The sequence below is a fragment of the Halictus rubicundus genome, chromosome 17, assembly GCF_050948215.1.
Source record: "Halictus rubicundus isolate RS-2024b chromosome 17, iyHalRubi1_principal, whole genome shotgun sequence".
Taxonomy (NCBI): domain Eukaryota; kingdom Metazoa; phylum Arthropoda; class Insecta; order Hymenoptera; family Halictidae; genus Halictus; species Halictus rubicundus.
Genome location: NC_135165.1, coordinates 2634909 through 2647574, shown reverse-complemented (window position 1 = coordinate 2647574; position 12666 = coordinate 2634909). Strand labels below are relative to the sequence as shown.

At 46.7% G+C, this 12666-nt stretch overlaps 1 protein-coding gene across 5 annotated transcripts in view; it reads left to right on the top strand.

Annotated features, from left to right (window-relative positions):
• The window catches only part of LOC143362702 (fibroblast growth factor 17), a 117539-nt gene extending 105693 nt beyond the window's left edge, over nt 1-11846 (top strand). For 4 of the 5 annotated variants that reach the window (XM_076803091.1, XM_076803089.1, XM_076803092.1 and 1 more), the window contains exons 3-5: nt 1467-1599; nt 10100-10206; nt 11351-11846. In XM_076803091.1, the coding sequence (XP_076659206.1) occupies nt 1467-1599; nt 10100-10206; nt 11351-11797 (687 nt within the window). In that variant the 3' untranslated portion in view covers nt 11798-11846. The remainder of the gene's footprint in view (nt 1-1466; nt 1600-10099; nt 10207-11350) is intronic. The other variant, XM_076803093.1, reaches the window with a different exon arrangement.
• Nucleotides 11847-12666: the final 820 nt, after the last annotated feature.

The window sequence follows — 12666 nt, the reverse complement described above, 5'->3', positions numbered from 1 at the left end:
AATATTCAAGTTTTCATATTTTCAAATATTCAAATATTCAAGTTTTCATATTTTCAAATATTCAAATATTCAAGTTTTCATATTTTCAAATGTTCAAATTTCTAAAATTTCAAATATTCAAATCTCTAAAATTTCAAATATTCAAATCTCTAAAATTTCAAATATTCAAATCTCTAAAATTTTCAAATACTCAAATATTCAGATGTCTAAATTTTCAAATACTCAAATATTCAGATGTCTAAATTTTTAAATATTCAGATCCTCAAAATTTCCAAATGTCTAAGCCTTCGCAAGTGAGTGGTTAGGTCAGTCGCTAACAAAGATATACATACCTGCGTACCTGACGTTAGAATCGGTGAAATAAAGAACGCCGTCTAGCCATCATAACATCTCGACGTCGCCGCTGCAGAAATAAAAGAACTGCAGATTCTACAGGCATTAATGGACAGCTCGTGTTCGCTCGTTAACAAATTTCGGCATCGCTATACGCCCTTTGTAGTTCCCGCTATAACGACATGCCTCTGTCCTTGTTCAGCATTTTCACTTGTGCAGATGAATCGCAGAAAAGCCTCACAAGGGACGAACACGACCAGACGAATGATTCGATGCCGTGATATGCGAGTCGTCCGTAAAAATGTTCTTGTTTGGAGTCGTGAAAGAGCCGTGACGCCCTTAACGATTTCGCTTTCGGTCCTCGCACCGAAAACACGTCTCGCGTATTCTTATTTGCTCTCGTCCCTTGAACGATTTCAAGAATTGGCGGTCTCTCTTTTTGCGAGCTCACCAAAGAGTCAACAATAATCCCCGGACTGCAAATCCTTGTGCAATTTGTCCTCTCCATAATACGCTCCATCCAAATCAGAACGGTGGAAAAATTTGTTTTACTAACCAGAAGATTCCTCCTAATAAAGATTCAATAAAAATTCTAATCATGGCGCTACCAGCATCGCACGTCTATTATATTTCGCATAAAGAAAGCCAAATTAATCGTGTGGGTGCCATTAACTTACCTTTTCAAGGGGAGTTACAAGAATTCCCCTTAAATTCTCTAGGTAGCTGTTATTAAATTATTACTCGTTTACGTTACACCCAACCAAAAGCTCAACGCTGATCGCAATGGAGTAGGTTCAAAAATGTGTATATAATAATAATGTATATAATAAATGTATATAATAAAATGATTAAGCTACGAAGACGCCTTCGGTTGTTATCGACCAGTGAATTTTTGTTCGCGTGGACGAAGGACTTGTGTAACCACTCTTTTCAACGTGGCCACCGTCGGTTCACTGTTATGCCATAACTTTTCAGCATCTGTGACACGAGTCGTTCGACCGTCCGGTTAATTCAAGAAGCGTTTCGTCCGAGATTTTTCTTGTCAGCCGGTACAAGTTGTAGCGACATCGTCGCAGATGTCGTCGCGATGTTGCCGATCATTTTGTACAGCGCGAAATTGTTTACAATTGCAGGTGGTGATGTGCGGGGCGGTGCCGGCAATGGTGCGCTCCGTGAGTCTATACTCACCTTGCAGCAGCGGCAATGTTACCGTAATGGGCCGCTCAATCAAAGCCGTTGGACGCGATGATCACAATGCACCCTACCGTAAGTAACGCTACAATTAATCACGGTGTCGTCGACAAATAAATTCCGCGCGTGTCCTCGAAAGCGAGAAGCGTTCGACTAAATTCATTCGTTCTTCCGGTGTCATTTGTCTGATATTGATTATTCTTCCGGCAGAAATTTATTATCCAAAAAGAATGCAAACGATGACGGGAAACGTGTTTCAAACGCACGAACAAACGTAGAAACGAGAATGTGTGCACGCATTTCGACCCTCGTTAGAGAATAAGGTCGGCCACGCGACACCGACACAGAAAACAGCTTCCGACTAGGTAGACCCGGTCGACGTGTGCGGGTTCGTTGTACAGGACGAGTCGATCGGTTAATTGAATCGGATCGGGTAGCAGGCCCCGTGACGTTATCTCCCCGAATCGATAGTTTCGTCGACTAATAAGGATTCCGAACAAAAGAGTGGCGAACTCCTCGAAGAAATAAACGTCTCCCGGTCGAACGGCACTAAAGATCTTAATTTATAGCGATCCTTATCGATCGACCCAGGGTCGCAAGGCCCTTATCTCGTTCGCTCTCCTTCCCGAGATCCCGGGTTTTATCTTTACGAACTAATAACCGAGCTCTATTTCCGCGCGGAGTCGGGTTACGCGCGCGCGTACACACGGGAAGAAAGAACCGAACGGAGCAAAGGAAAAACCGGTCATCGAGGATCCTGGATGAATTATCATCGTGCCGTTGCCCCGTTTCGTCCCGATTGTTTTCGACTAGACAATGCTTATCTCGCGTTTGGCTCTGCCGAAACGGACCCGAGCTCGTTCCCGTCGCTTATTTATCGGGACCGCGTCGCCTCGGGAGAGTTCATGGCCGAAATCGGGGCTCGTTGTGTTGTCACACTGCAGCCGGGAAACTTGTCGGGAACGACGAATTTTTTAATTTAGGATTACAGTCCAGGTACTTCCCGTAGCATACACAAATTTTCTTCACGATATTTTGTCAAATCTAACGACGAATTTTTTAATTCAGGATTACAGTCAGATTTGACAAAATATCGTGAACAAAATTTGTGTATGCTACGGAAAGTACCTGGGCGCCGTATTGTAGGAAAATTGTAGGAGTAATGCTCGGTGAATCGAAATTTGCTCGTTGCTGAAGAGAAAGGAGAGGTCCATTTGGCTGGAGCCTGGTACAGCACGCAGCGCGGCTGATTTTCGGCGGCAAAGCGGGAATTGTCGACGGTGCTGGTTGCCGGTATCAGCGAGCAGGTATCGCGAGAGTGCGAGGCAGGCGGCTCCTCTTCCTCCTGCTCGCGAGGAAGGGGAGGAAAGGACGGTCTGAAAGGAGGGAAGAAGGCTTGTGCAAATAGAGGAGCCAGGTTTCGCGCCGCACGCTGCGCCGCGTCTGCACCTCCCCGAGATCCATCACCTTCGTCCACCTCTTCCACCTTTTTCCACCTCCTCGGTCCTCTCCTGTTGCTGCCGGTCTGCCTCCGCTCCTCCACCTTTTCCTTCGGCGTCTCCTACCTCTTCGGCTCTCGGCAAAACGAGCTCTCTCTCTCTCTCTCTCTCTCTCTCTCTCTCTCCTCTCCTCTCCTGGCCGCCTAGCTGCTGCCTCGATTACTCAAGCTCCGTCCCGCGAAACAGACCGACGCTAGCCTGCATGGAACTTTCAGACACCGTGAGAGCGTCCTTGAAACTTTGGATCCCAACCGGCCGGGCCGGGCCGGGTCGGGTCGGGTCGGGTCGGGTCGGGACGGGCGACCGGGTGACTCCGGAGGAGATTCCGCGCGTCGGCCCTCGAGTTGATAATTAGCCTCGCGTGGAAAAGCTGTTTGTTCGCGGACCAGCCGCGCTAATTAGTCACCTGGACTTTATGAATCTATTTTACGGCGGCGTGTCCGGGCCGCGTGCTCGCGCTGCTCGCGATCGGGATGACTAATTAACCAGCGCGCCCCGGGTTCGCGATGGTTTCAGGATCGACGGCCGATTCTCTTGTAAACGCGCCGCTGAATTGCTCCGATCGAGAACAGCCTAGTCTGTGCCGGGAGTCCATGTTGCTTCGAAATTAGCAATTTAATAATTGAGTACCGGAGCAAGGTAACTTCACTGAAACACATTTCCGAAGGGTTTTCGCACAGTCCAGAAAAAGTGCCGTTCATGTTTGACGTCGAATGATGAAAGCGTCTCTGTCCGTCCCGGCGAACGTGTGATTAGGTTCCGAAGCAATACACCTCCGAGACGTATCAATACACCGGAGACGATAATTCGTAGATGTCACGCGCTAGTCACCGGCTTTTCATTATCTAATTAGCCCGGCTAGCTCGGATGGTCGCACGGAATAGTCGTAATTATATCGTGACATTTTTATCGCGTGGAACGGCCTTAATTGGGTCGGCGAAGGGGGTCTCGTTCCCCTTAAACGTCTGGGTGTATAGTCACTATAGCTCATGATGCGACACCTCGTCTCGATACGAAGGAACAGGACTACCGAGAGAAAGGAGACGAGAGAGAGAGAGAGAGAGAGAGAGAGAGAGAGAGAGAGAGAGAGAACGGTATCGAAAAAGAAAGAAATGGAGGAGGCTCTCGGAGAGGCTGCAGCGGTATTCGTTCGCCTTGGAATTTAATTATTCTAGTCCCTAAGGACTGTGATTATCGCGTCAGCTCGGCAAATCATGGCGTCAGTCGTCACGGGGTTTTGATCCGTGATGCCGGGACAACAACCGACCGCGTGTTTCCTCGATTTCTGCGCCGTCGCAATTTTGCGCATTCACGGAGGACGCTTCTGCGTCGAGGGCCCTGGCTTCAGGTGTTAACGACAGGATCGCTATTATACGTGCCAGGCTTATAACGAGAGAGAGAGAGATAGAGAGAGAGAGAGAGAGAGCCCTGCTGCACGCAGCTTTTCCATCTTCTCTCGAGACCCTTTTACCCTTGTGTTCCTCCTCTCTGCTTGCGCGGTAGTCGGTACCCGGCCTACTCGGTTTCGCGTCGCATTATAGCTTTCATAACGCCGACGCCGTGAAATTGTGGCGCCCCAGTGGCTCTCAATCCGACGTCCTTGGGCTGCCTAATTCGCCTCGGATTCCGATTCCATCTCCTCGAGCTCGATTCACCCCCGCGCTCTTCGATCCGACCCAATTTCTTCAAAGAATCTGCCAAATTTAGGACGCGACGGCGGAGACTTCGAAAAACGTGTAACGCCATTCGTGTCGAAATTTTTACTGGCAACTTGCGGTCCGAACAGTCGAATATTACCTCTTAGCACTCGAATGGCAAAATATTTTTTACATTATTTATCAGTCCTTTGTATTTAATGAATTACTAAACATTTCAGGATTGTACGAGTAAATTGCACCGTTTTCGTATGTACGGTATGAAAATATATATATAGAAGGGAAATATTCTAGGTCGGAAGAAATGTTTCATTCTCGAGTTAAAATGGCTTCGAGTGCAAAGGGTTGAAAGTTCCATAAAGTTTCTTTTTCTCTCAATCAGTGCAAATTTTATTACCCACTGCTTCTCGTTCATTTAGCAAGAATGAGCACACACCGAAAAGCTCCATTAAATTTCTTTTTCAATTTACGTCACGTTCGGCGTCTATTAGAGACGCATACAAATTTTTTGATGTTAGATTCGTTCATCGGGAAGAGAATATGGCTGTTTCGGTCGCGAAGCGTGCACGCTCCTGCGAAAGAATGTTTTTTGACACGGGCTTCGAGGGCGCCCGGCCGGGACGATCGGTTCCCTATGGGAAAAAAGCTATTAGTTGCGAACCTATAACGAACGAAGAATTGGTTCCTGTATCGCGAGCAGCACGTAGAAGTAATATATGGGATCCATTCTTCTTTCCCCCTCTGTCTCGCTCTTTCCTGCTTGCGCGCTCGGTCCGTCCTACCAGTTATTATCGGGGGTAATCGTGCCTAAAAGCCGGTGCCCGCTTTTGATTAAAATTGGCTTTTAATTCATTTGGCAGCCTCTAATCTCGCGGCGGCTTCGATCAGAGGGAACCAGAGCGAGAGAGGGAGAGCGGGAGACCGCTCCGGGAACAGAAGACAGAGAGGTGCCCGGGCGCACAAAATTTAGTTCCACCCTTCTTCTTTTCTCTTGTTGCGTATCGGCCGATTATGCCAGTAATATCATGAATAAATACCGTCCCGTTTCGGTTAGGCGTCGCCGAACGGTTTTTCAGAGCTAAACCGCATATTCCGACACGAATTTACTTCTTCCTCGTCGCCCCTCCTTTTTTATTTCCTACGTATTTGTGCCAAGATCACATCCGTCGATGCAAATTGTAAAATTCTTACACAGAGCCAGTTTCAGAATTCCATTTTGCACTACTGCTTCGAGCGGGGGAAACAAGTTTGTATAAATGAAAGTAGAAGAATTGCTCAGGGAAAGAGTGGAATAATTCGGGAGCAAGCACTTTTCACCATTTGCAAAAACAGATTTCAGTCTGCACATTTAACGCTAGAATTACCGGGTCCGTCAAAATGGCGGATTTTTCCTTCTAGAGTTCCGAGAAGTTATAGAATTAATTTTCTCGAGATATTATTTGGTACTTATTCGAGCACACGTTACCGTACAAATCTGAATGAACTCAATACTGCTATTATTATAAAGGAGTATACATCGGTCACGTTTAGAGCTGAAATATCGTAGATTTTCGAGTGGATTGGAGGTTTGAATTTGGTCGAGACGATCGCGCCGGTGGCAACCGGGATAATTAATCAGCGCGTTATACGGGAGGAGGTTTGTTAATTGATAGACGGTGGACGGTAAAAGGCAGGATGTCACGATCCCCGTGGGTTTTTCTGCCTCGGTTTGCGGGCCACACGAGCGTGGTTATAAGTGTCATGTGTAGAGAAAAGGAAGGAGGTAAGTCTGCAGGGTGGCCCATTTGCTGGAGCCTCGTTAAATTCAAGTGGTTTTCGTCGGGTGCCTTCCCAACATCGAAATCAAGAATGTCCCCGAACTGCCTCGTAAAGTCTCTCTTTCTCCCTCTTTAACGGGGCTCTCTTTTCCTCCTCTCTCTCTCTCTCTCTCCCTCTCCCCCTCTCTCTCTCTCGCTCCTCCGTTTTTCTCTTATATTTCTTTACCTCTCGCAGACTCTCCTACCAGCGTTCAGGAACGAGTAAAAGCAGAAAAACCAGAGAGGACTTAATCTGAGGCGCTTCAGGCTCTTTCTGACAAACCTACCCGTAGTCCATAGTCTGCACCAATTAATTGCGGTACTTTCCTTAATTAATTGGATTCACCTCTCGCCGGATGTCTATCGTAATGGTATCCCCCTTCAGTCCGAAGACAAATTTGTTCGACTTACCGCCGGTAATCTTATCCGGGTCGAGCCGGGAATTAATCGTTACACACAAGCGGGGACGATATATTTCGTGCAGATCGACGCGCGACAATCGGCAATCGATAACTGGGAACGACCTCGCTAATTACTTTTTTAACCCTCCGCTAAGAATTCTGCGGGAAAAGCCCGACCGAGCCAACATGAGAATCTCTTCAAGAAAGAAAAACGAAAGCAGGTGCAATCTGAAGCAGTAGACTGGAAATATTTAAATAATTCTTAAAGTATTGGTTCCAGCCTATGAAAATGTTTATTTCGCACGAAATTCGCAGTTCACGTGTCTTCTTTAGGAATTGTCTAATTAACACTTTGAACGCCAAACTAGAAGCCCCCAAAATTCCATAAAATCAAAGTAAGTTATTTAACGAAATAAAAATAGCAAAAAATTAAATGTACGATACCGAGTAATCCTCCAACTTTCTTGCATGTTACAGATCCTAATTAAGTTTAGTACAATGAATATATCAACGTGAAAATTCGTTTTAAAACCTGCTGAAATAATTCCGTCGGCCACATATGGCTGACGTGGCGTTCAACGTGTTAAGCAATTTTTTCCGAATATAATTGAGGTCGATAAAGTTTTATGAAGAGCACCGCTGTAGCCGTTATCGAATCAGAAATCATACGGCCGGTCTAAAGATATCATAATTCCATGGCCGCGTTCGCCGAATGACTACGGACACGTAATGAGCGCTATCAACGGAGAAACTTGTATCACAAATATGACAAACAAGCGCAGAACTATCCTCGGAATCTCCGGTTTTCCGTTTCGCGACGTCCGCTTTCTATAACGCGGCCGCGATGTATTTACCTGAGAAAGTAGCAACGGAAGAAAGCACGGCGATAACAACCCGAAACTAATACCGGCCCCGACTCGAACGACGATACGCGCGCGCTATATCTGCCCGTTCCAGTTACCCGTTACCAAACTCCTATACTTCCGATACCTATTTAGCCGGCCGGCCGAGGCAATCGCAACGAAACTTCGACGGTTCGTCCCGAAACGATCATCGCCCCGAATAAGGAAGGCAAGAATCGTTTGTGCACTGCAGTTCTCCGACGGTAATAGTGTGTACCGTCTCGCAACCGTTCGCCGCACAGTGGGCAATTTGGACAAAATCGGATTCAAAATCAGGGAACTTTCGATAGGAATCAGGTAGAGCGATGAAATTTTTTTTAAATGAAAGCTGCAACTTTGTAGAATATGGGAAAAATAGAGAGATTATTACCATCCGATCATTTCAACGAAAAAATGACTTCATTAGTTTTTGTCACAAAAGTCTATTTTTTGCAAAATCCTGAGGTCCTAGACAAACTTTGACGCCAGATTTGAAATCAGCGTGAAAAAATCTATGGGAAACGATGTGTAGCATGTTAAAAAAAAATTTTTTCCGCGCGTGGTGTTGGAAAAACTAAAATTTTCTTGAATTTGTGCGCGTTTAACGAATTTTCTCGAGGTTAAAGAACGTTCGTACCACAATCTCTCTATTTTTCTCATATTCTACAAAGATGCAGCTTTCATTTAAAAAAAATTTCATCGCTCTACCTGATACCTATCGAAAGTTCCTTGATTTTGAATCCGATTTTGTCCAAATTGCCCACTGTGCGCCGGTCCAGAATCGCAACGTTCTCTCGAAAAGATCGAGATTTAGTCAAAAAATTTACCGACTTGTAAAACGAATCCTAGATTGAACAATCAAAAGAAAGAATTGACAACAGGTGTCAACGTTTAACGCACAGAAACGGTAAAGTTCCACGTCAATTTTGGGACCGATGTGAAATGTGTTCGGATAGGTTCGGATAAGAGAGGTCCTACTAAATCTGCAATTTCACAGACAACAACGATCCGAATTGCATCGTGTTTGGTCTCGTTTTAATCCGGAAAATGTCACGGACATTCTGGTGAAGGTTTCATGAAAATATAATTCGTAGCAACAAAGTTACGACGCATTTAAGCTTTCAGACTCCTCGGGGATCGAGCTTCCGAGTGGTTTAAAAGGTAGACCCCGCGATGGCGGGGATAAATTTTTACGATAGCAATAAATCACAGGCTTCGTGGTCCGAGAAAACTGTTTTCTCGAGACAATAGGGGACAGGGACGGAGGATTGCAGAGGTTGGAAAAAGTGAAAACGCCGCGCGTTCGCTCTTGAAATCGTCGAGATGCTCGGAAAGGTAGGCGGCGTGTTGCACCTGTTCGTCGGGCCCGTTTTTTTTTTTTGTTCGTTATCCGGAACAAAGGAGTCCAGTGCTTCTCTCGGTCGACAGAATTTCGTAATAGCTGGTGCGAAGAAAAAGAGAAGGAGAGAGACGGACGGACAGACTACGCGGCGTTGCACCGAAGAGACAGAACGCAACGTGCACTTCTTCGGGGTCGAGGCACGACAGGACCCGCTAAGTGGCAAAGTACACACCGGTCAGTCTGTGCCACCTTCATTAGCACCAACTAGCCGCGGCGGTAGGCTTAGCTAACCTTTTCTTCCTTTCCCAGTGCCGAACGGTGCCGGGAAGAAGAGGGCCCCGAAGCATCGATGTAGGTACAACTCGCGCCATAAACCTCGACGAGATCTCTTCTCGGAAATACGCCTTGCTCTCGCATACTGAACCACAAAACGGTTTGCCTACTGCGTCCTGTCATTTGTCCCGATAACTGATGTCCCTCGGCTAGTGCACGGCTTTCTTCCGTGAACCTCGCCGACGACCATTGGCGTCTTCCGTCTCCCCCGTGAGAATCGCGCGCGCGCGCGCGAAAATCTCTGCTAAGCCGTTCTTCAGGGAACGCTCCGTGGAATGTTTCCAGCAAGACGACTGACTTACTGTTAGCTTCATTATTCATGCGGGAAACGTTGACGATCAAATACACCGATTTCTCCATACATGTCGCCGAGGCCTGGACGATAAACGTCGCGGAATTATCCCCACTACCGCGGGATATACCCCGTTATCACACAGTTCCGCGAAACTGTCGCCACGATTTTTCAGGAATTTCTGGTAATGCGAGGAGACGTTGCAAAAGTCAATTTGTTTCATGGCTTTGTCGTTCTCCTACGAAGAGAAGCAGAGCTTCTTAATTTAACTCGCATTATTTGGAAAATCCAGCTGAACAAAACGATATTTTCGAAATTATATTTTGTCTATAGTTTGTAATGTTTTAATGGAATGTATTGTGCTTTTGTGTTGCAGAAAAACTCACGACACAATCCGAAGACTTCACCAAGAAACTGTACATCTTCGCGGAGAAGAGCCAGCGATACATTTGCTTCAACAAGCGGGGGAGACTTGTCGGCCTGGTAATTACACGGCTACCAATTAGTAGGCATATTTCATCACCGCGGCCGAGCGAGTAGATTTATGCGCGGCGGAAAATGCAGCGGATCGCACAGATAGGACTTTCAGATTAATCGGTCGCGTTATCGCCGTCAGCGGCGAGTGACTCGACGCGTTTTAAAGAGGGGACACGATGTCGATCGAAAAAGAGCAATTTTTCTAACGTGCATCGAAAACATGAATATTTAAACTGTTCCAAGTGATGTTCCCGCGAATATGTAAATCGATCCGCGAACATTTCGAGAGTTTTCCGGAGAACTCATTTTTGAAAATAATTTCTAAAATAATTTGCAATTTTAATCAGCGGAACGCGAATAGAATGTAACCGTAATTACCTCTATTGTATACTTAACAAAGTGATTGCTGCAGGAATTTTACGCGTTCCGCAAAAGTCTGTTTTATTTGAAGAAGCCGCATCAGCCGTTTGCAAGAATTATTAGTCACTCGGTGATGAAGTATCAACTTGATGAGAATCGCTTCTACGAATTTTCAATCATTTTTAAACATTCGATCTATCGAATACGTCGAGACTCGAGTGTTACAGTTTCGATATTGCACAGCGAGTGGTTAAGTAGAATCGGTAGGCCATGATCAGACACGCCAGCCTATTCGCTAGCACGCGTACTCGATGAATCTTCAAATTCAAATAATAATTAATATATAAATCATAAATCTGCCGAAACGTGCAAAGGAGAAACACGCAAAGCTGCATAAAATGATTTCATTACACAAGGAAAAGATTTAGAGAAAAATACATAAAAATTTTCTTCTTAAGAAATTGTGAACGATGATACGTTCTGATCGCTGTTCAAAGGGTAAACACTCGCACGGCTATAGGGTCTAATCAGACCCAAGCATGTCTATACTGATATTCACCGCAAAAATGGTTATTTAATTAATTTATTTCGTAATATATACACTATTTTAAAAAGATCCTCGCCACAATTTATACGTTTGTGTTGCTTGGAACTGTGATCTCTGGGTCCAAGAAGACCCGGCGACGTGCGAGTGTTGCCGGCCAGAGTAGCATCGTAAAACCCCGGCTAGCCTAAGGTACGAGGAACGGGAGAAAAGGTGGTTGAGAAGAGTCGTATTGTTTGGTTGCAGCGCAAGAAGCAGAAGGGGCCGATGTGCCAGTTCAACGAGGTGTACAACAGCGGCGAGTACCTGAGGTACCGAAGCGTGGAGGACAGTTCGCGGTACCTGGGCTTCAACAGGTTCGGCATGCCGATGAAGAGCCCGCGTGGCCGGAAGGAGTGTTACAACTTCATCAAGTACAACCCTCACGCGGACATCAACCACCACAACAGCCTGATGAACGCGGACATGAGCGGTATGGAGCCGCGGGACCTGTACCACGGCACGAAGAAGCCGTCGCCGGTGATGAGGGCCACGAAGAATTCCCTGTTGCAGGTCGACAGTACGAGGGAGATGATCCACACGACGCATCGTTACCGGCACTCGAATCCCTGGAAGATGCCGCGGCACGAGAAGCTCTCGGCGCCCCGAAGACGGCACGAAAGTCGCCTGTTCGTCGAGGCCAGCAAGTATTGAGCCGCCAACGGGCCAGGGCTCGCCGATCAAGACTGCCTCCTCCACAAACCCGTGAGACCCTGAGATCGGACTGTCGAAATACGCTGGTAGAACGTATGTGGTCGCGATGTCAGGAACCCACTGAGAATTAATGAAAAGGAAAAGAGAAAAAGAAAAACAAACGAAAATAAGAACAACAGGAAAAAAGAGCGGCATCACTTGAAACGCGCGGCGCAAAGAAGCACGCGCTTCGATTGATCGCAACGATTAAAGCTGGCTATCGCCCTTCCGCGTCTTTAAACACACCTGCTCGGAACCGCGTGCGCGCGCTCGCGCGTCTCTCTCTTCTCCCCCCCCCCCCCCACCCCTCACTTTGCCACCTGACAAAGAGAAGAAAAAGAGAAGCCTCCCCCGAAAGATAGGATCGATCGTACGATCGGATTCACAACGAAAACAAAGTAATAAATAATACACAAAAAAAGATGGGAGTCGACGAGCGCCGCACGCGGACCAGCAGCCAAAAAAAAAAAGACGATCTTACCTGATAGAGCTTTCGTTACGCGTCGTTAGATTCTATTTCACACTTGCCCCGACTGAATCCTTTCAGGCAAGTTACGCGCGCGCTACCATTAATTTTCCCTCCTTCTCTACCACCCTATCCCCTCCTACCCTTATATCCCCACCCCTACCCTTACAGACCACACGTTCCGTTCCATCGCTGGATACTTTCTCATTAGTTGACACCGGACCGGTGTGTGTACCATCACACCACTACCGATCATTTCTACTCTATTCATTTCCACGAATCGTCTCTCGCGCGCACTCTCTCGAGTCCCGCCACTCGAGCCCGCAAAACGGAAACCGGACAACAGTCTCGAGGGAGCGCGAGT